The 24,659-nt window shown below is 34.2% G+C and overlaps 2 protein-coding genes across 2 annotated transcripts; one reads left to right on the plus strand and one right to left on the minus strand.

The window, feature by feature from the left end:
- Positions 1-10,618: 10,618 nt before the first annotated feature.
- LOC145029105 (transcription factor bHLH30-like) lies at positions 10,619-11,807 on the plus strand. Its single transcript, XM_078977727.1, has 2 exons — positions 10,619-10,948; positions 11,057-11,807. Exons 1-2 carry the CDS (start codon positions 10,715-10,717, stop codon positions 11,507-11,509), a joined length of 687 nt encoding a protein of 228 aa, XP_078833853.1. The 5' UTR covers positions 10,619-10,714; the 3' UTR covers positions 11,510-11,807.
- Positions 11,808-20,994: 9,187 nt separating this feature from the next.
- Positions 20,995-22,703, minus strand: LOC145031696 (ribosomal protein S5 domain protein). The gene is made up of 6 exons (XM_078980303.1): positions 22,371-22,703; positions 21,856-21,897; positions 21,657-21,772; positions 21,483-21,588; positions 21,349-21,402; positions 20,995-21,246 (listed from the first exon to the last, which is right to left on the minus strand). The coding sequence occupies exons 1-6, from the start codon at positions 22,632-22,634 to the stop codon at positions 21,088-21,090; spliced, it is 741 nt and encodes a 246-aa protein (XP_078836429.1). The 5' UTR covers positions 22,635-22,703; the 3' UTR covers positions 20,995-21,087.
- Between the last annotated feature and the right edge of the window lie 1,956 nt (positions 22,704-24,659).

Raw genomic sequence — 24,659 nt, forward strand, 5'->3', positions numbered from 1 at the left:
TTTACAAACCCTAAAATCGAAAATATAGGGCCAAAGGAAAAGCGTTCAAGAAACCCTGACAAATTTCAAAAACTAGGCTTTTGAAACCCTAATTTTGAAAATCCAAGCCCTAGGATTTATTTGCCATAAACCCTAATTTGTCAAATTCATACTTTTGTATCAATTCTAATTGAAAACAACAACCAAAAGCTCTGATACCATTGTTGGGTTTTATACATATCAAATAATCATATATGTGCATGCAACCCTAATTTGAGTATCTATGTTTCACTATTAGACATACAAGCATTGAACACAAAAACTAGAAACCCTAGGAGGCACATGTAATTTTTGAAATTAACATATAATTAGGGTTAGGATACGTACCTTTATTTTTATATTGTAATAACAATCAAATCCTTGAAGATCTTGAACTTTCGTAGCAAGCGCCACAAGTGTCACACCTCTAATGGCTCCAAACAAACCTAGCAACCAAGGATTATTATGGAGAGAGAGAGAGAGAGAGAGAGAGAGAGAGAAGGAAAGTGAAAATTCAGCTCTAAGCCTTTCTTGGAGTGCATGGGACGAAATCCAACCCTATAGGGGTTTATATAGGTGATAAGGAAGGTTTAGGATAAGGCAGGTGTATCTTAGATAACCCTAATCCCTTAACTTAATCCCTAAGGCTTCAAAGGCACCCTGAGAGCCGAAGAAAACCCTAGGACACTCTAAAGTTCGTTCCACCCCTCTAAGGGAGGTTCTAGAATGCTCAATGCTCAACTTTTGAACATCATCACCTTTAGTCCCTACAGTTTCAGTTAATTCCTTTAATCCGAAAATTAATTCCAAATTAATTTCTGATTAAATATTAATTAAACAATATAATTTCTAATTAATATATTATATCCGTAATACATTAATAAATCATTTCTCTTGATTTCAAATTAATTTATTAACCAAGTAATAAATTAATAAATCATTCTTCTCTCTCCAACAGTTATACTTATCCTATTCAATTGTTAGGTTCGAAAGCAACCCAAAAGGACATTGCTACTATCAATTCAAGTACATACCAATTATAGTTAAGGGCTTGGACACCTAATCCAACACAAATAACCCAAAAAAATGATCTTATGATAGCCTCCAAAGCATCTGTTTTGACACACCCTTTCTTATTGTTCCCACCAACTTCCAGAATAGAAAGAAAAGAAAGTTCGATGTTTTCAAAGGGCAATTCGGTATTTAAGTTTATTTTTATCCAAAACAACTAATTATACCAAAAATCTCAATTTTTTTGTCTTCTATTAATAAACATCAAATTCGATTTAAAAAAAAAAATCTCAATCAATTCAAATTCACACTTTGAATCTAAACTATAAATATTTCAATTTTAACATTCACAATGTGAATTTGAATTACTATTTCAACTCTTTGATCGTTTACAAATCAAGTGAAATTTACATATGAATAGAAATATATTTCCATGTAGTTTTATAATATTTTAACGTTTTGAATATTCGTAAATTTGTTCTGTAAAATCAACAAATGGATTTATTCATATTGTGAATTTGAGGTAGCTCACAATTTAGTTTTCGAAATTCACAACTTGAATCTGACTTACTATTATTCATATTGTGAATTTGAACTGAAATTTCAATTTTTTCTAACATCAATAGGAACCATATGTTTCAAGAGTAGCAAAAAATTATGAATTTTGATAGATTTATTAATTTTTTTCGATAAAAAAGATCTGAACTTTTCAAAAAACAAAGAAAATTAAGTAGGTTTTTTTGAAAAAAAAAATCATTTTTACATATCAATATAGATCTCTATGGAAGGAGGACGAATAACCATGAACAATTGTATATTTATTTTTTTTCAATAAAAAACATGGCCTAAAAAAATAAACCAAACAAAGAAGTGAGTTTTGTCATAATCTGGTGTATGTGCATCAATTATAAAAGTCTACAACCTTCCTTTGTTGTTGATTGCTTTAAATTTTGACGTTTTGGTTTGGTTCTTTGGTTCCTTTATTAATAATGGTTCTCTATTGAATTTTCCATATATATATATATATATATATATATATATATATATATATATATATATATATATATATATATATATATATATATATATATATATATATATATATATATATATATATATATGATTGCTTTAAATTTTGACGTTTTGGTTTGGTTCTTTGGTTCCTTTATTAATAATGGTTCTCTATTGAATTTTCCATATATATATATATATATATATATATATATATATATATATATATATATATATATATATGTGGGAAAAGAGAATATATGGCTATTAGGTATTTTATCTTAGGAATAAAATATGAAAACCGATGTTGTTTAGTTGGTGAAAAATCAAATTATTTAATTGATTTCCCGGTTTCTTAGAATAATGTTTCTTTCCTTCTTTCAATCTCAGCATGCACAATCATTCTTTAATGACTAGTCATCTTTAACCCTAATATGACAATTGGTTCCTTATCTTCTCGTGTCGTCTTTTTCAATGGTATTATCGGTGGTTCCAGGTTGACTGAAAAAACATATTTGATGATAGATGGATCGAATTGTTCTAGGTAGTAATTAGTTTGTACAATGTATAATTGATGAAAATAAAGAAATTAAATTGTGTGCACTTATGCGATGTGCCAGATAGTATGATAACATAAGTCATGATTAATTTATTATGCTAAAATTGCAATAGATTACTTTATAGAAAAGAAAAATGGAAGATCAATTATGTAGATTGCAATTATTAGGAAAATCATAGGAATTACTCTGTTTTCCTCTTCTTTAATTGTATAAAGCACATATTAAATTATGAATAAATAATGGAAGAAAATAATTTTTATTTGCACCATACTAAATTATACTATGTTTGATTACAATATGCTTGATTACATGGATTTAGTATACGAATTCATTGGGACTATAAAAGACGACAAATGAGGCTTATCGTAAGATGTACATTTGCAATAAAGAAGGGTTTAAAAGATTGAAGGCTAATAGTTCATGTGGGGGTGCAAAGAAACGACATAGAGATTTAAGGATTGGATGTTAAGCAATGCTTCGAATTTCAAAAGGGAAAAATAGGCTATGGTTTATGGACATGTTTAACGATACCTACAATCATGAGTTGATCGTTACACCTACAAAAGTAATGTAGCCTCATTCTAATGGAAGTTACATTGTTAATTAGCATGTCAATCTCTTATGGTAGAACTAGGTTAATCGAGGTTAAAGCCTTCTCAAATTAAAAAAGTTGTTAATGTAATGAAACTCCACAGGACATTGATGTTACTTCAAACCATTGTGTGGATATCTTATCCGAGCAATGAAGAAAATACAAAGGTAAGGATTTTTATGGGCTTATCAAACATTTTCAAGATAAAGCATTAGTTGATGTTAACCAATATTTTTTTATGGAATTATTTGAGGATGGGTTACCTCGAAATATGTTTTGGGCCGATGGAAGATCAATGGATTCATATACTAAATTCGAAGATGTTGTTGTGTTTCTTGTTACATACATGACAAACAAATTTAAGATGCCATTTTCTCCATTTGTTAGGAGTACTACAAATTCCATATTATTTGTTTCATCTAAATATGTCTAGAATGAGAGTTATTCAACTATGAACATGGCAAGTCAGAATATTATAACATTTCAAGTGTTTGAATAACCAACTTCAAACGACCATATCTCATTCATTACATATCAATTTTGTCTGATTCTTTTTCCTGTGTACTCTTCGTTTTATAGACTAAAACTTTTCTTTATATTTAGCTATGAATATCGACTTATTAAGCTCCAAAGTTGACTCATTGTAACTGTCAAATTCTCAAATCAACTTTTTATTAATTTTTGTCCAGCTTTGCAACCTAATGATTTTTCATATGAACTCCTTTTAAGTTGGTTCTTTTGATATTGCTTCTTTTTCAAGTCTACTATAAGTCATCTTTTTATTCTTTTTTCTTTCCTTTCCTCTAGGTTTGACTTTTATAATCTCAAAGTTGGCATTTTATCACTTTTCACTACTACAAGATGATCCTAATGCAATCTTTTAGATGCAACCATTTAGCAATAGTTTCATTTTATTATATATAAAAAAGGTTTCATTCAACAAAAATGCTGCATTAAAAGACTAAAATACGACTTTTTTAATAAAAGTTGCAAATTTTGTTAAAAGTTGTAATTTTTTTTAAAAGTTGCAAATTATATTTAAAATTACAACTTTTTTCTAAAAAGTTACAAATTTTATTAGAAATTGCAACTTGTATTATAAAAGTTGCATTGTTAAAACCCGAATGCAAATTTTGATGTAAATGTTGCCTAACTACTTAGTTTATATTATGAAAGATAAATTATAAATTAAGATTGAATTAAAAAAGCTAAGCTATATTGTTTGAATATAATATTACTCATTAAACTTATTCTTTTTAAGTATCTTTTCCATTCCCTCTCAATAAATTGACTTTTATTTCTATTTCCCTCTAAGCTAATTTTGTTTCTCTTTAATTAAATTTTATGTTTTTAATGTTTGACTTTTCAAAGTCATAGTACCCTTACAGGCATACACAATCCTATCAAACCTAACTTGTCGAATCCAATCATAAGTATTGGAGGCTGCACGCAGGGCACCATCCATCCGTTGTCAATTATCACCATTGGAGATCATTTCCTCTTAAACCTAAATCATCGTTCATCGCTATTGAAGTAGAAGTTGGCTACTTCATATAGTCGACATTAAATTTGTATGGCGTTGTTCATCTTTCATACTGTTTCTTCTCATCCCTAATTCTCGATTATCCACATTGAAGGTACTCTCTCTTTCTTTCAAGGACTTATTCACATTTAGGATTAAATTTGAGCCTTTCAACTGTAGATGTATGGCCCCTGCAACCAATCAACAGCTACAACCACATGAAATCAATTGCAATGTTAAACAAAAATTTTGATTATTGAGTTGTGAGACATACCCAGTTAGTTCCCAAATGTTATGGACCCATCAAATAATTTTGATTATTTTACATTAGACCTTATGATCATGTCGTCAAATTGTTACTAATCTTTAAAAAGGATTTACACAAACCCTTATAAAACTAGATCAAATTGATAATTTGATCCTTTCAACTGTAGATGTGTGGCTCCTGCAACCAATCAACAGCTACAACCACATGAAATCAATTGCAATGTTAAACAAAATATGTGATTATAGAGTTGTGAAATATACCCAATTAGTTCCCAAATGTTATGGATCCATCGAATAATTTTGATTATTTTACATTAGATCTTATGATAATGACGTCAAACTGTTACTGATCTTTAAAAAAGATTTACACAAACCCTTATAAAGCTAGATCAAATTGATCCTCATTAATGTTAAATCACATGTGGGTAACTCAAGTTAAGAACAATCAGTGATAAATATAGATAAATTAAATATAATCTTTAGGAAAGGAGAGGAGAACATGAAATATAAGCTTAACCATCATTAGGGTATATACGAAAAGGTAATTTCTCTTGAAGGAATTGAAAGAAGAAGAAGTGTTAGTTCGATCATTGTTGTTTTTTGAGCGCCAATGTTTCAACCATAACACAAGGACCCAAAAAAGTAGCAAGTAAAATAGATACATGATCTCTATGCATAGAATGTGTGTGAAATAGAGAACTACAAATCACAAAAATAATGGAGAGTTGAGAAAGAACCACAAATAAGAAAAAATGTTGGTTTAATTTTTTTCTGGAATTTCTATGAATAGATCAGTGGACCATCATCTTCATCCATCAAAATCTTTCTCTCTATTTCCCTCTCTCTTTTTCTCTAAACATACACTATGGCTGTCTACATGACCTTTTTAATCCATATCATACAAGTCAAAAGTTACAACTAACATGCTAACCGGTTATAATACCCTTTACCGATTACTTTTAGTCGATATGTTTTTTACTTTAATTGTTTAAAAGAACCGAATATTAGTATAGGGACCATTGAAAGCTAAAAGCTAAAGTTTATGGGGCTTTTGATGACAATAACCCTTTTTGAAATTGTTTATTGGTGTTTGTCAGATGGTTGTGATAGCGGGTGGTGTTGAGATAAGTGTATCCGAGACCAAAGGAACTGTCCTGATTCAGAGTGTTGAACATGTACACTCTTAAATCCTTCTCTCTCTCTCTCTCTCTCTCTCTCTCTCTCTCTCGGTAAGTGTTATCTGGATTAAGCTAGTGTTTCTTTAGGACTTAATGAACTTAATAAGGATAACACTTAATATACTCAAATCTATGTTGGTGTTTCTTTATCACTTAATGGATAAATAAAGACTTAACAGGGAAAGCGGGGAGGAGGCTCTATAGGTTCAGACATGCATCTTTCCACAATTTTCCTTATCTCTTTAAGCACATTCTAGTGAAATCTAATTTCTCTAATCACCATATGAAATTGCTATTATCTCTCTATCGTTTATCCATGTTCTCCTTCCCCAAAATGCATGATATTTTTCAATATATATATTTCATGCCAATCTTCTTCTTTATCATACCGAAAATTGCCTAATCTGATCTTCTCTGTCTTCTACTATTGCATCTTCGAAAATAGTCACTCTCACATTCTTCCTCTTGTCAAACATATGATTATTGACATTGTTATGATGGTTTGATTTTCTATTGACTATATTATTCCTAGATATCAGTAATCTCCCTTATAATTCCCGTAATTTTATAAGTGTATAACTTTCTTTCAGTTAGAGATCATATTTATATTTCAATCATTTTGATTTCAAAATACTAGGAGAAATAGAACGATGGACCTACTAGATACTGGAAACGACTTTGCGTATATTTCAAAATCTCATCAAAATGGATTGATAGTTTGTTGGAAGATCGTAATATAAAAACAATAATATGAGAAAAAGACATTTTTTTAATTAATGCTATATATATATATATATATATATATATATATATATATATATATATATATATATATATATATATATATATATATATATTTGCCAATCCTTATCACTTATCAAATTGATTATCATTTACATTGGTCATACGTGACATTTGTTTGACAATACTAATATTGAAGTGGATAATAGTTTGAAAAAACTCATAAAATAGCAACTTGCTTTTCTATTTGCATCATACGAGTTGGTATTTTCTTAAATAGTTAAATATATTCTTGGTTATGGTGTCTAAATGTATGTACATGTATATTATCATATGATTGCTATTGATTATTGTTAGAGATGCATATTCCATAAATTGCTATTAAATCTTTAGTACTTAAGAAGTTGACGCAAATGAAAATTTAGATGGGGTTGATGAAGCTAATAATGTGGAGGCGATTTAGGTTATGGTGATACATTATGAGATTGGATGGAAGTAGATGCAAACGAGGGTCATTGAGATAATAATAATAATAACAATAATAATAATAATAATAATAATAATAATATTTGTTTTTATTTTACATTTTTGTAATAAGTTAGCTTAATACTTAAAACATTTTGTGTTTACCTAAATTAATTCATGCCATTTTATGCATTGAGTAACAAGCAAGTGATAATAAGTCAATACTTTATGAAAGTTCAGTTTTGAAGGTAACTGAAAAACAAAGGTTTTTTTTTACTATATTTGATAGATTTTATTTTATAATGTGATGTTTATCTTGTTGGAATAATTTGCAAGTTTTTTATTTTTTACCTTGTTAGATTCTAAACAAGAGGTGCATGTATGGTTGTTTTGCAGGTTCCTTTCGATTCGGTGTAATCATAAGTACCAAAGTGACATTGTATCTTATTTGTCAAGTTCTTTTTTCTTTTTTCTTTTTTCGATTTAGTATTATGATTGTAGGAAAAGATTACATGTAAGTGATACCACAATGCTAGTATTATCTATTTTGAACTTAAATTGATAATTTCACTTTTGAGCAGGTCGGTAATGGGATAACAAAACAAGCAAGATCAAAGTGCATAAAAAGAATTGAATGATTACGAGAAGAATAGACTTTTGAGGATTCAAGAAAACCAAGTAAGACTAAAAGATTTGGGCTTTTATATGTTGATACATATGATGACACCATAAAGAAAATTGTAAGTTTGTATTTCAATTTAACAATAGGTATTTCTTTTTTATAGTAAACTACATTTTTAGAAGTTAAATTTTAGTTTTTAGACATTAAAATGTTGTTTTTTGTATGTTAAAATGCAGTTTTTTAGATGTTAAAATGCATTTTTTTTACATTAAAAACATTCTTTTGATAGAAGAATTTTGGACATCAAGTGGTTGTCTTTTAGACAATAAAAAGCCGTTTTTTCTACATTGAAATGCAGTTTTTTTACGATATAAACAAATTTTTAATGGTAGATATTTTGGTAGTATCCTCATATTCAGTTTTGAAAGATATTGTAAGAACAAATGAAGAAGTAAAAACCTCTAAATGTCGTAGATCCTTATACGATTGTGATGAACTAAGAGAATGATAGATACCATTGATTTTATGGTACAGGCGTTACTAATAGATTGATAAAAAAAAAAAATTGGTGGTGGTGATGCATAATACATGATTCCAGCAGCTTATGAAATCATTCAAAGGAAATGAAGTTGAAAGAAATGAGTTGATTGAAATGCGGAAGGATATTAAGATGACCATGAAAAAAATAGGTCGAATTAGAAGCTATACGAATAGATATTAAAAACCAACAAGAAAACCTTGAAACCATGATACGAAAGTTGGCGAAACAACAACCTCGAGAAGGTCGATAATTGCTAATATGATTTATCTTCTATGTTTAGTACATGTGTACAAGGATTTTAATACTTTTTTTTTGTGATTATAGTTGATAACTTTGTGTTACTTTGATTTATGATTGTTATTTTGAATTATGATTGTTATTTATGTTATTATTGTTATGGCGTTAGAAAAGTCACAAAAATAAAATTGTATTTGACTATAAACAAGGTTGCATTTTTTGCAATTAAAGACGTAATAAATATTGCATATACCATATAGAAAGGTTGTAATTCTTACTAGAAATATAATAAATTTTGCAATTGATTATAAAAAAGTAGCATTTTCTGAACTAAAACAATTAAAAAAAGTTGCATACGAACATAAAAAAAGTTGCTTTTCCATACCAAATGTTGAATTAAAAAAAGTTGAAACTAAAAAAGACTTGCAACTATTTCAAAAAGGGTTGTATTTTTTAAGAAAAAAGTTGTTTTAGATCTAATGCAACTTTACCTAATGCAACCCTTGGTAAAAGGTTGCATTACGCATTATGCAACTTTTTCAAGGCCTAATGTAACCTTTTAACGAGGTTGCATTAGCTTCATTTTGTTGTAGTGTTTATATGTAATTACAAAATTGATATTATTTTCCAGTTTTTCCCTTTGCACTTAATCCATTACACCATAAGCATATAAAACTCATATAACTCGTACAATGGTGGCATATTTACTATTATAACTCTTGTTGGTTATGTAAAATAATCAATTTACTCTCTTTGACCGTTTGACATTTATTACTATTTGTCAATTTCCAACTTATTTCCTTTTCTATCTCACCTTCTAAACATCCATATTTTGGTATGTTACGCATATTCATATAGTTATTAATATGCACATGCATATATTTATTCATATACGTAAGCATATATATATATATATATATATATATATATATATATATATGAATTTAATAGCCTTATGAATATACTTATTATTATGCATATGCATATACTTATGAATGTTCATATGTCAAACATTTATTCTTATGCATATGCATGTACATAAGCATAATCATATGTATTTAATTATCTTTTATATATATATGTATATATATATATATATATATATATATATATATATATATATATATATGCATATGTCATATACATATGGATATGTATATGCATATGCATAAACATAATCATATGTATTCAATTGCTATATATATATATATATATATATATATATATATATATATATATATATATATATATATATATATATACATACATACATACATAATTATTCTTATGGATATGTATATGCATTTGCGTATACATACGTATATGCACATACTTTATTCATATTTATATGTATATGTATTAGCTTACTTTTATGGTCTCAAAGTTTACATTTTATCACTTTTATATGGAATTACAAATTTCATATTTTTTTCAATTTTTTCCCTTGAACTTAATCCATTACTCCATTTTTTACTCTATTTTTAGAAGAAAAAATGGAGATGGGTTGGAGATGGTCTAAGAAGAAGAAGAAAATTTGCCATTCATTTTAAAGATTTAACTAAGCCTATATATATATATATATATATATATATATATATATATATATATATATATATATATATATATATATATATATATATATATATATACACGATAAATTTTATATCTTTTTAACCTGTTAATAAAAGTTGATATAATTCCATTTCGTCAAAAGAAGCAAAAGGGTTATTTTGTGTTGCGACAACATAATTCCCACCTGTCACGGGTGCCACTGGGCCCCTTCATATTGTCTTTGTAGGCCTGTCGCCCAGCATAAGACGTGGACAGATTGACCCTAAATGTAACTCAGACACACTTAACACCACAGTTTCACACACACATCACACCTACTTATATCAATCCCTGTTGTTCAGCACTCAGCTTAAACTAACGTTTGTTTTTTGCAAAGAATGATGCAGTATCTACCAACTCATGGTTACGAGCTCAGTAACTGTTCCAGTATTATAAGAAACTTGGTATATGATCACGGCGGCGGAGAACTATCAGCAGTCACGGAGGCACAGTCAGCGGAGGAGAAGGCGACAGCAGCTTGCAATAGGCACAGCGAAGCTGAACGGAGACGACGAAAGCGAATCAATGGCCACCTTGCCACCCTCCGCAGCCTCCTCCCCAGCAACGTCAAAGTACTATCCACGTTCCAAAGCTTTACACGTTACAAAAACAAGAAAAAACTAGTCGGTTTGATATATATCAAAAGCTTTTTACGATTGTAACATTTCCTTTCTTAACAGACCGACAAAGCTTCGTTGTTGGCTGAGGTAGTCCGGCGAGTGAAGGAATTAAAGAAGATGGCGGCGGAACTGGAGCCCAAGGGAACGGATCAAAGTGATGATACGACACGAAATATGATTCCAAGTGAGAATGATGAACTCCAGTTAACTTACATTGGAGAGGATTCTAGTACGAGGAAGATGATGATAAAGGTCCTGATGTGCTGCGAGGATAGGGGTGAACTAATAGTCGAGTTAAAGAGAGCTTTGGGGTTAGTACGTGGGAAAGTGATGCGCATGGAGATAGCGACGTTGGGTGGGAGAATCAAATGTGTGTTATGGGTTCAAGTTTTTGGAGCAACCAGAGAACAAGGGTTACATGAGCTACGAAGGGCTTTGAAGGTGGTTATGGATCGTGGAGCATTCTTGGATATGCCTCGAAATAAAAGACCACGTATTTCGGGTTGTATCTGATTTTGATTGTAGATGTATTGACAATGTGGTAGGGGTAGGAATTTTCTTGTATTTGTGGCTCTTTTGAGGGATTTATTTGTGTATTAGCTAGTAGGATTCTTTGTATTTGTTAGTGATCACCGTTACCCAACTAGATGGTTAAAGTTTTTTTAGAATGATTTAGAAGTTTCAAGGGTTTCAAGCGTTAATTAGTACTATCGGAACAAACTTGTCACCTAAGGTTAAGTCAAGTACGAGTGAGCTTTCCAAGTGTTTAATGAATGTAGAATGTTGTTATCAACTACTTGGTTTGATGGTATTGAGTGCGTATCTCACATGTTCACGCTTTGTCTCTACTCTATAGCAAACAAAAAGAACAAATAATCCACTATTTGCCAGTATACTTTTTCAGTGCTTTGAAGTGTAAATTTAAAATTTTAGTCCCTACATACCCATTCAAAGTGTCACGTACATGTCTCATTCAATTTCGAGTGTACGGTTTGTGAGTATATAAATAATATTACATCATTATGTTTATTAGTTTTATCCGAACCTTAAATATGTCATTCTGAGACCAATGAAACCAATTGAGTTACGTAAAAGGGTAAAAGGGTCTGTTAGTTAGAGGTGTCATCCCAAAGGGTATTTGACCTAACGATATCAAAGTGTTTGAAAATGTGTTCATTCTTTAACGGTCGAGGGTTAAGTCTCATCGTGAACAAAAGAGTAGTTAGGAGTAGGATTTAGAAGGGGTGTGTGTTAGTCGTTCAAAAAATAAGTTGGAGGTAAAATCGAGCCCAACATGTATAGAATTACAATAGAAACAATTAAGTTCATGAACTCAACTTGAGGGATGTGAATGACCGTCTACCACGCCCATAGGAACGCATCAAGCTTGAACTAGCGCATCTGTAGGGGCGCACTTTCCATACATGAAGCGCATTCTCACGCATGGAGCACCTTTAACGAAACAACATCACCTTTACAAGAACCTAGCGTATTCTTATCAAGGTGGGGCACATCATGATGATCAGTAACACATATGGAATAGGAGGGTGCATCCTAATGAGCCGGTGTAACGACCCAAAATTATTTTCCATCATCAAGCTTAATCGCGCCTCACTAGGCTGACGTGATTATGTTAGTAACGAACGGGGTTATTCCTTTTGGTTTAGTAACAAAGAAGATCACTCATATTAATGAAGATATTGTTGATAACAAAGGTAACGATGATAACAAAGATAATGATAATAACAAAGATAATGACGGTAATGTTAGACTTCTCGTTTTTCAACACTTTTCTTTTAAAAGACCTTCTTTGGTGCATTTCGATGTAACACACTTTTTTTTCAAAAAGTTTGATTGTGAAATTACCTCCTTGGAAAATTTTTGGTTTTGGAACAACTTTCTTTGGTTTCAGGCAACATCTTGCTTCCATTCATTGGACAAATTTTGTACTGATAGGTCTTTATATACATTGCTCTACAAAAATAAGGATCCATATATTTCTCAACATCTTTATTGAGGTAGCTAATGGCAACCACATAATGAACACACCCATAACCATTAAGTTGCCACATCCTGCATGAACATGTCCTTTTGTTTAAATCAACATCTATGCCTCACTTCCTGACCTAGTCTCAAACTGGTTAAGTCCACTTGGCAATACCTCCCAAAATATTTGATTAATCTTTAACTCATTCAACCTCAGCCTTATTTTAGGTGAAACATCAGTTGACCATCCATTAACTTTTGTAGTGAATAGCTTGTTCATCATATACATTCTCAATTCTTCAAGCATTATGATGATAGGTTTCTTCCTGGCTTCAACTATGACTGCATTGAAACTTTCAAATCCTCCATTCTCCACACTAGAACTACATCTACCAACTTGATAGTAAGCTCTTGACCATGTTCTAGGGCCCTTCTCTATCAAGTAGTTACTTGCCTCTGGACTCATAAGTTTAATATCCTTCATAATTTTCTTGAAAGATTGTTCTGTTGTTGCATTACATGCATACCAAAATTTGTTAACAAATTGTGCCCCTAGAAACTTTTTACTGAAGTTGGCCACAATGTGCATTGCACATTGCCTATGCTCAGCTTGTGGTAACAATTCCTTAACAGCTTCCATAAGACCCTATACCAACATACAAGTAGTTAGAAATGAATTGGGTAATATACTTTGTGAAAGAGAAATAATAAAATGTTTTGCTTACTTTGTGTTAGTCTAACATAAGAGTTAAAACTTGTCCTATACCAAGATTGAGATCATCACTTAACAATGATAGAAACCATTTCCAGTTTTCAACACATACTAAAGCCCAGACAATTAGGTATTGTAACATCCTCCTCTGGCACGTATCACAATATTGTCCGCTTTGGGCCACTCGGCACGAGGACTTCCCAGGGGGTCACCCATCCCGGTACTACTCCCGCCCGAGCACGCTTAACTGCAGAGTTCTTATGGGATCTGCTGCCCTCACGGCTTTAAAACGTGTTGTTATAGAGAAGGTATCCACACCCCTTTATAAGGAATGCTTAGTTCTCCTTCCCAGCCGATGTGGGATCAGATCTAACCCACTTTCACCCCCCATTATAGGGTTCGACGTCCCTGTCGAACACATCGACTCGTGCCCTAGCTCTGATACCATTTGTAACACCCCCCTCTGGCACGTATCACAATATTGTCCGCTTTGGGCCACTCGGCACGAGGACTTCCTAGGGGGTCACCCATCCCGGTACTATTCCCTAAACAATGTCGCATCACCTCCCTGGGGTCTTGCCGCAGCAATCGCTGTGGTAGCCGCTGCAACCGCAGCCTCAGAAAGAGCGGCATAGCGCTCGTCAAATGTCTCAATCAACGCGGTCTTAATGGACCCGAACATCTCTGGTAACTCAGCTCTGATGACCGCAGCCACCTCCTCATGAATGATCTGTCGAATCTCCTCATCGCTAGTTCCGGCATCCTCCGGCATGTGACGTGTCCTCACCATGATCAACCTCTGAAATACAACATGCGATAATTAGAATTTACTCGAACACTCTTACATTCGACAATCCACCTCTCCTTGATTCTTGGTATCCCAAGATTCTTATTTGGACTGTGTACCGCACCGGTGCTTCCGGTAGTACGGGCCCAATACTACTGTCCGCACCGTCTCAGTACACACCCCAAATCTTCCTCTTCGGATCCCAATCCCCAAGTACTCTATTATACTTAAATCACTCTGTAACAGGTCTCACACAAAGTCCTAGCTGCTACCTAATTACTCTCAGCATCTCATAGCAGCTCACCCCTCCCTAGGCTAAGGCATCACAAAACAGGCCACTCTAGTCCTATTCGCAATACCTAGCCTACTCTAGCATGCAAATGCATCACATTAATAATAATTATCACATAATATAAAGGTATTTTGGGAATTCACCGTTCGGGCGCTGGCTGATCGTACACACGTTTCTTCCTGGAAAATCTTTTACTCTTAGAAAACTTTGGTTTTATTTTGAAATATCACTTCAATTCCTCAGTTTGAGTTCAAATACCCCCGAAGGTGTACCCGAATCCCTCAAACCTGGCTCTGATACCATTTGTAACATCCCCCTCTAGCACGTATCACAATATTGTCCGCTTTGGGCCACTCGGCACGAGGACTTCCCAGGGGGTCACCCATCCCGGTACTACTCCCGCCCGAGCACGCTTAACTGCAGAGTTCTTATGAGATCTGCTGCCCTCACGGCTTTAAAACGCGTTGTGATAGGGAAGGTATCCACACCTTATAAGTGAAAGTGGGTTAGATCTGATCCCACATCGGCTGGGAAGGAGAACTAAGCATTCCTTATAAAGGGGTGTGGATACCTTCTTTGTCACAACGCGTTTTAAAGCTGTGAGGGCAGCAGATCCCATAAGAACTCTGCAGTTAAGCGTGCTCGGGCGGGAGTAGTACCGGGATGGGTGACCCCCTGGGAAGTCCTCGTGCCGAGTGGCCCAAAGCGGACAATATTGTGATACGTGCCAGAGGGGGGTGTTACAAATGGTATCAGAGCTAGGGCACGGGTCGATGTGTTCGACGGGGACGTCGAACCCTATAATGGGGGGTGAAAGTGGGTTAGATCTGATCCCACATCGGCTGGGAAGGAGAACTAAGCATTCCTTATAAAGGGGTGTGGATACCTTCTTTGTCACAACGCGTTTTAAAGCCGTGAGGGCAGCAGATCCCATAAGAACTCTGCAGTTAAGCGTGCTCGGGTGGGAGTAGTACCGGGATGGGTGACCCCCTGGGAAGTCCTCATGCCGAGTGGCCCAAAGCGGACAATATTGTGATACGTGTCAGAGGGGGGTGTTACAGGTATATTTGCTCCTTAGCATATCTCCCCACAACACAAAGCAACTCACTAGTAACATACCCTTTCAAGAAGCAACCATCAATTCCAATCACTGTCACACCCCCGAACCAGACGGCGGAAACGTCCGGGGGCTGTCGTGACTCAATTGAATACCATAACATTGTATATATATATGAAACGTAACAACATTCGTCACCATGCATTAATATAGTACAACCAGTAAAGTTTACATGAAGTACCTTGTTTAAACATTACATTCCCAAAAATAAATTGTTCGTTTCGTACATAAATAAACTGCAAGCCATCACTGAATATGATTTCCTTTGATTCACTGATTCCCTGAGAATACAAGTATTTTGAAAAACGTCAACATATGAAATGTTGGTGAGTTCATAAGTAGTGTTTGAAATCCAATGTTTTGTATTGTTTGAAAACCACCAAAAAATCCGATATTTTCTGAAAATAGTATAGTCAAAAAGGTGTGAAGATCCATAGGTATGCTTGTTTGTTTCTATACTTGTAAAAATTGTTCATTAAAATTGTATGCATTCCGAATCCGTATGTATTGAAAAACCCTAGGAAAACCCGATGTTTTCCTAATTCTTTGAATTACATGAATTTACATTGAAACCATTGCCACGCGTGAAGTTATCAATACCAGGCGACGTTGGATTATTTTTGAGCATGATTATTTGCTACAAACACGCGTTACACAAACGACTAGTCTATAGCAATACTAACGATCCCGTAGGCGTCGTCCGTACTAATCATGTTATCCAACCGCCCTGACTACGTGTAGTCCCACATCCGAAGAGAAAGAGGACACGAAGGCCTCGATGACTCCATTAGCCGGTTGGGGATAAAAAGGTACGAGGGGTCCCAGACCCGCCTCGTATAAAAAGGTAAACTCTACTAGCAATACCAAAGGACCCTTGGGGACCAGTAGTATACAAGCCATTGAAAGTCCTTTTACGTTGTGTTGGATCGGTAAAACCCAACACTTCGTAAGATAGAGGTCTCCGGGCCTTAAGATCAGGTCATTGGGCTAGCTAGGCTCAACAAACAAGATTTTACACTTTTGGGGCCCAAAGATGGTGCGTAGACGTCTGTGCACACTCGCATGTATATTGAATTCCCAAACGTTATTAGTATGAATCGTAGTGTCGTAGTGTCATAGTGTCGTCGTGTTAGTAGTTTCGGATTTTTATTGGTTCGAGACCGAACCAATTCGTTTAACAACGACTTTTGGTGTTGTAATGTATTGTATTTCATCGATAGTCGCGGTGCCATCATTTGGTCAAATTGCATGTATTGAATTAGCCTTGAAAGTTTTCTGTTTTCAGCCCCTCATTGTTTGTAAAATTTACTTTTTCAACCCTTTATTTAAATACTTTCCGGTTTGGTCCTTAAATCAATTTTCTTGACATTTTAACACCAAAAATTATTGAAATTAATATTTTTCAGCATAATTTTCATAGAAAACAGCTTAAGTCCCTGAAATTTTAGTTTTCTCGGTTATAACCCTTCTTTTTCGCAATTTTGACAATTTTGGCCCAAATTGTAAAATTTTGCAACTTTGGTCCTTTTTAAATTTAAAAAGCATTTTAAACCTTTGAAAAGGACTTGGAACACTTATAGTCCACTTTTTTACAGAAAAACACAGTTTTGGCCCTCCAAAACAGAAAATTTCACATAATGGGCCTCATTGGACCGAAAATGTCATTTTTAGCCCATTAAGCTTGAAATCTATGTTTTTAATTCTCTAAATGAGTATATTTCCAGAAATGGTTTTATTGAAACTGTTTTGACACACCTTATCCATCAGAATTCGTGATATGTCAATTTGGGCCCTTAATTTTGTATTTTTCACATTTTAGGTCCAAAAATTGTGTTTTTAGCCCAAAGAAATTATTACTAAACCACTTAGCTATTTTTCTAGAAACACTTAGTATGTAGAAATATAGTAGAGGCTAAAATCATTTAACATAAGGTATATCTCGGTTTTGAGGGGTTTTATGGCTAAATCCAACATTATAACTTACAAAAGCACACATATAAGCATGGAAATCATACAAAGCATACAAAACACATATAGATCTACACTTTCACTTGTATTCCCCCCCCCCCCCCCAAAAAAAAAAAAATAGGGGGTATGAAGCTCACCTTGTTTGAAGCTTTCGGTTTTTGAGGAAAAGAATGGAAGAAATGAAGTGATGTTTCACTCTAGCACCCTTTGATGATGAATTCGAGTTTATGGAGTTCTAAGACACAAGTTTATGATTTCATGAGAGTTAAGAGGAGATTTTTGAAGACAAGAAAGAGTCCAAAGCATGGATCCAAGCATTAACTTACCTAGATAATGATTTTGGTGATGGATTCTCCTTGTGAAGCTCTTGATTCACGAAAATTTTGAAGGAGGAGGGAGGAATGCTCTTCAAGACTTAGAGAGATTGGAATTGAATTTTTGTGATGTGTGTGTATGTATCCTCGGCCGAGAGTGAGAGGGAGAGGAAGAAGAGATGACCTTTGAAGTGATATGCATGGAGATATGGGATAAGTTGCATGGATATCCAAAAGACAATAATGAAGTGGCAAAACAAAGTCAACTCTCTTCCTTTTCTTGGGTTTGGGCCTTGGGCCGAGATTTTTGGAAGGGAAAAGAAAAATTTTGGGCCCTTGATTCTAAGCCCAATGTTAGAGTTAATTTGGGTATGTTTTAAGTCTAAAAGAATGTGGTAGGATTTTTATATTTTTATTGGGCTAGTTTAGGTTATTCATGTATCAAGGCTTTTAATTCATTTCATTCTAGGCCCAACATGGCCCAAAATGTTGAAATAAATTAGTGTGGGTCCAATTAGAGCCCAATTAGGGTTCTAAGCCCATGATAGTCTAATTGGAAGCTTATTGGTCCATTTGGATTCAATAAGGAAGTCCTAGTCCAAAATGGACTTAAACAAGGACTTCTAGGGTCTCTAATTGTTTGATGACTATTTGTAGTACTTGTATGATGCCTTTGATTGGAGTTTTTGATGTCATAATAGTAGGTGTCAATCATGTTCTTAAGTTTTGGATTCACATTAACTTGAGTGTATAGATTACATAACACAAAATTTCCAGTTGTGACAATCACCTTCGTGCACCCTTCTAACCACCCCTTCTTTACACCATCAAAACAAACATAAAACTTACTAAAGTGATTAGTTCCATCTGGCATTGTAAGAACATCCATGCTAACTTTTGAACTAGGGTTGGATCTTCTAATTTCGTCTCCATAAGACCAGAGCTTAGCATAATGCTCAATAAGGGCATCTTCAATAATATTCATAGCATACTGTTTGGCCCTTCTACAATGACTAATACTGACTTCAATACCAAATTTCTTGATGACCTCCAATCGTAGTTGCCTAACTGTCAGTTTCTGTCTATGCAAAATCTCCTTGGTGTAGTGGCTACCAATCCATCTGTAATTGACAATTGAACCCAATTTGTAGTTCCTAGCACATTAATACTCACTTTTTAAATATTTGATTTGAAAACTATGTTTTGTACTCATCCAACTTGCCCATAGCCTGAAAGTACAAGCACCTTTACAACACAATACTAGAAGCCTCTTACTGTCATTCTTTTCGAACCATAGTTGATATCCATTTTTAACAGCATAATTACATAACATGTTCTTAAGTTGTTTTGGATCCTCAAATCTCATGCCTAAAATTGGTTCTTTCTTCTTCCAGTGTACATGAGGATTAAAGATAGGATGTTCCTCAAGTACATCATGGTCCAATTCCTCACTATTATCTATCTCTTCAATCTTTTTCTCTTCTCCACCTTCCAGGCATAACTTGTTAAGAAACTCATCGTCCTTAGTCTTGTTTAGTGGGGTACAGTATTCCCCATTGATTTCATCATCCAAACCAGCATCAAACATATAGGTTGGTTCAAGATCGGGGATTCCTTGTGCAGTTTCTTTGTCATCCCCCAGGATCACTGAACCACTTTCATCACTTTCTTCATCAAACCAGTCCTCAAATCCTTCCCCAGTATGATCTAAATACAGTTTTATTGGCCTTTTAGGTTATTGATAAGCAACATCAATAAACACTTGATAATTCATTTCGTTAGTTATTACCCTAAGACCATTTGCCATAGTGAGATCACGTGCTAAATAATAAAGTTTCTCAAAAGGTTCTCCAACAAATCTTTCTAGAAATTCACAACACCCATGTAAATCCATTCCAGAGAAATCATGATCAGTAAACATAAACGTTTTACCTCCAATATATCTATGTGGGTGTCTTATAAAAACACCGTTAAAGTGTAAACGCACTTTCAAGGAAATAGGATCTGGGTTCACCATGAACTTTAACTAGAAAAGAACCGGATGAAGTTTAACTACAAAAGAACCCTAAACAAGAGAAAACTTACAGAAATAAGAGAGAAAAGCCTTAGAATCTTCAACACTTCAACACGATTTTGATAACCGACTGGAGTAAAATCATTTTTTGAATAGTTATACAAAGGCGTTGACATGTCATTGATGAAATATCATTTAATTGAAGAAATCTAAAATCTAAAGACCATGTCACATTATATTACCGGGTAACCGGCTTTAATGGTATAAACGACAAGTAATTTGTCACTTTAGTGAGGTAAAAAGTACGAAAATTAATTGAACGACCCTTTAAAACCAAACGGAAAACATCATTGTGCTTCTATGTCAATAATCCATGATTTTTATGCATTTGCTTTTTTTTTTTCTAATGTGTATCGTCCGTACAATGGTTCTTCATCTTGTTTTTCTTCTATGAGATGCATATCTTTAATTTATAACGGTTAAACTCATGTAAAATCATTAATCTATCCTGATTTTTATATTTTATTATCAATTATCAATTTCATTATAACTATTATTGTTATTATTGCACGTGGATGAAACGTATGAATAGAAATACCTTTTTATAGGGACGAAAACGTTAAAAACATTTAAAAATAAATAAAAAATAATTATGAAACCACAGGGAAGAAAATATAACCTACCATTAAATATAGAATAATCTTCATAAATGGCCCCTATGGTTTCCCATAATATCATGTTTCATCCTTAACTTTTTTCGGTCACATAGAAGGTCCTTGTAGTTTTAAAACTTTTCATAGACAGTCCCTTTATCTCACTCTATCAATTTTGATACGTTAAGTCACAAGTCACAACATGTGCAAGGGCAAAATCGTCATTTACAAACCACAGGGACCATTCATCAATGCTTGTAAAATACAAGGTTTCTACTGCAATTGGTTTTTAAAGCTTCCTCTAATGCTTCAGCCTGATCAAAACTAATTTTAAACGTCACCATTGTTATTCCATCTTTTCCTGTATCATAATCTTGCTTTATTTCTTCAGCTTTAAACGCCTGAAGCTAAATAAAATCACCAAAAACAAAAGTTCAATTAATATATTATATGATATATTAACCATTTAAACTAGTTATTTATTTATCTATCTATTTATTCAGTCTTACCTGATGGTAAACAACCCCCAAAAGGTCAAAACTAACCTCAACACCCATACGAACCTGAAAGAATAAAATGTTTTCCAAATATTATTTATTTGTTTATTTTATAAAATCATGAAAATTAGTGGAAAAGTAATTACTTGAGATTTTATAAGTCGTGTAGGAGCATTTTTCAAGCATTCTGTTGCTACTCCACCATAGGCCCTAACTAAACCTCCAGTTCCTAATTTGATCCCTCCAAAGTGCCTAAAAAATAAACAACTTTTTTATTAATTTCTTCACTTAAAATTTATAGAAATTTTTATAAATTTTACCTAATGACAACAACCATTATTCGATCTAATCCAGAATTTTCAATTGCAGAATGAATTGGTTTGCCAGCTGTACCAGATGGTTCACCATCATCGTTACTTCTATACTGGTTTCCAACCTAGAAAGCAAGGTTGATTATTTATAAAGAAAAAACATAATAAAAAAATAGATTATGATAAATGAAAACACAGATATATATACCTTATAAGCCCAGCAATTATGAGTTGCACGAGGATCTTGAACCTAATGAGTCATGATTCATGAAGATTTAGCTTAAAGTTGTCATACAATTAAGGTGAAAGAAAGTCTTAATTTGATTTTGGAGGTGTAAGTTTGTAACACCCCAACCTAAAGCAGATTAAGCCAAAATTATCTCGAAATGATTTTAAAATTCATAATCACTAGTATAAAATTACAGACATAGGTTTGATTCAGTAATTATTTTGAACATCTCCGATAAGCATAATACTGATAAGTTAGATTATGTTTTTAAGGTATTGTTTAGATTGAAGATGTGTTTTCTAACACGAAATGCTTCTACTTGATATTTTGCAACAGTTAGATTCGATTATCTATGTTTTTTGCTTGATACGAGACAAATTCTCGTAATTTTAGTTGTATCAAGCATTAACTTTTCGATTATCACTGAATCAAAAACAGAAAACTGGCTAATCGATGTTATATACTGGAGCGAGAGAAATACCAGATGCGTATACCTCGGAAAGGAAAGATTGGGCTGAGCGCTCGTCGGGGATGTGGCCGGCAATAGCGATGAATTTGCTTTTCTTAATATCACGTTCTAAACTGACTCTCTCTGCAATCGTCGTGAAAGCACCACCGCCGGTAGAGGTAGCGGCGACGCTGCTACTGCTACTGCTGCTGGTGGCGGTGACCATGGATCTGAGAAGGAAGAGAGAAGAGGAGATCCGATGCTGGTGGTGGTAGCAATGGTAGGTTGATATCAAATTCGAAACCTGCATTTGGGGACACCAGTTCTGATTGGAATTTTGAAATGAAATCCCTTCTCTTCGATTTTCAATCTCTTTCACGTGTCGTGTGTAACAAAGAAAAAAAAGATCAAGGTAAATTACACCTATCGTCCCTCGTGGATATATCAGAAAGCGTGTTTAGTCCCTATTATCAAAAATTAACTCGGACCGTCCCTCGAGTTGTTTTTTCTTGCACGCTTAGTCCCTCCGTACATAAAAAGACCATTTTGCCCTTATTTATTTATTTTTTGATTTTTTTCTATTTATTTGTTGTTTATTAATTATTTATTAATTTGTTTATTATAAAAAATAAAGAAATACTCTTACAACTCTTTCTTTTCTCTATTACTCTTTTAGGAACCTCCCAGTAACCAACATTCATCGCCATCGGGAACCACCATCCACCGTCACCATAAATCACCGTTCACCGCCATTGGAGACCACCATCCAACGTCGATTACCATCGGTTCTCTCCATATCTCTCTCTCTCTCTCTCTCTCTGACCTTTCTCACTTGTCATTATCCCCTCTCAAAACCTCTGGTACCTTCACCTATGACCGATAATACCTCCTGAACAACCATCATTTGACTACCACTAAAAAACACCATTCACCACCACCTAACAAAACCAAAACAAACCTGGAATCAACACCAAAAAGACAATGGAGCTCGATCTGAAACCCTAGGCTATTTCTGAAAACCTAGGCGGCGTTTGTTCGAAACTTAGGCAATAGGGATCTGGAGAGACGAAGATGTTCCTGAGATAGTGAAGGTTCAAAACAACTCACCTCTGAGACAAACGGTGTACATCACACTTCCAGATCTATGAGCTTTGACGAACTACCATCTTCGTCTCCAGATTTCAGCTCCAGTGAACCACTGATAAACCCCAATCTAGCACCACCATTTTCGAAATGATGGCTAACAAACCCAATTCTATAAACGTTCATCGGCAGATCTTAGTGGTTCATAGACGTTTTTCCACAGATAAACTATCTGATTATCACCGTAAATTGGTTCTACAAAGGCAACAATTAAAAGGTTTAATTGATAATGTTAATTCGTTCATTTTTTTTATTGTTGATTGCGATGTGTAACGACCCAATTTTCATGTCCAAAAATTTCATTTGAAAATATTACTTTTAGAAAACATTAATAAATAAAAACATTGTTTGATCACGCCATAACACATCGCAAACCATGTTTTAATAATCAAACCATACAACCCATCAAATATCAGAGTACAATCCTAGTGAATCTCGTAAATGCGGAAACCGAAGAGTGTGTGTGTGACATGCTGCTACCGTGTCGGCTCCTTTCCCCTAGCTGAGGAGGTACCTGAAACCAAAACTGAAACCGTAAGCACAAAGCTTAGTGAGCTCCCCCATGATACCCCATACCATACAGCATATAACAAATAACATGCAATTAGGAGATACGGGCCCCGCCCACACTCGTGAAGATACGGGCCCCGCCCACACCTCACTTTCTGAGAGATACGGGCCCCGCCCACACTCGTGAAGATACGGGCCCCGCCCACACCTCACTTTCTGAGAGATACGGGCCCCGCCCACACTTCGCTACCTAGGAGATACGGGCCTAGCCCACACTCCATTCTCGGAGGGATACGGGCCTCGCCCACACCCAACCGTCAACACATATCATACAAGTATCACGCAGACAACAAGTGTAAATAGTTCTATCATACTGGTATATATCACAATCAACTCGACTAATAGATACGGGCTCGGCCCACACTATAATACTATCGTCTCATCTATACGGGCCGGCCTTGGTGCCTTAGACCCGTTACTACTGAAAGGAAACTCACCTCGAAATAGCTGTTGGTCTGTGTGGGAATTGATCACCTACTACTGCTGCTGCTGCTCCGGAAACTCCCCGGCTGTAATTCCCACAATATACTTAATTATACACTGCTAACTGTCCTCTGGGTAAAAAGACCATTTTACCCCTGGTCTAGCCCTAAGTCAAATCGAAGTCAACTTTTAGTTGACC

The sequence above is a fragment of the Lactuca saligna genome, chromosome 2 (assembly GCF_052625555.1).
Source record: "Lactuca saligna cultivar CGN05327 chromosome 2, ASM5262555v1, whole genome shotgun sequence".
Lineage (NCBI taxonomy): Eukaryota > Viridiplantae > Streptophyta > Magnoliopsida > Asterales > Asteraceae > Lactuca > Lactuca saligna.

Excerpts from the sequence above, each read along its gene's own strand:
- LOC145029105 (XM_078977727.1), top strand. The coding sequence starts at position 10,715 with ATGATGCAGTATCTACCAACTCATGGTTACGAGCTCAGTAACTGTTCC. Across the intron at positions 10,949-11,056 it reads TCCTCCCCAGCAACGTCAAA|ACCGACAAAGCTTCGTTGTT; the intron begins GTACTATCCACG and ends CTTTCTTAACAG.
- LOC145031696 (XM_078980303.1), bottom strand. The coding sequence starts at position 22,634 with ATGCAGGTTTCGAATTTGATATCAACCTACCATTGCTACCACCACCAG. Across the intron at positions 21,898-22,370 it reads CCCAATCTTTCCTTTCCGAG|GTTCAAGATCCTCGTGCAAC; the intron begins GTATACGCATCT and ends ATGACTCATTAG. Across the intron at positions 21,247-21,348 it reads TGGGGGTTGTTTACCATCAG|CTTCAGGCGTTTAAAGCTGA; the intron begins GTAAGACTGAAT and ends GATTTTATTTAG.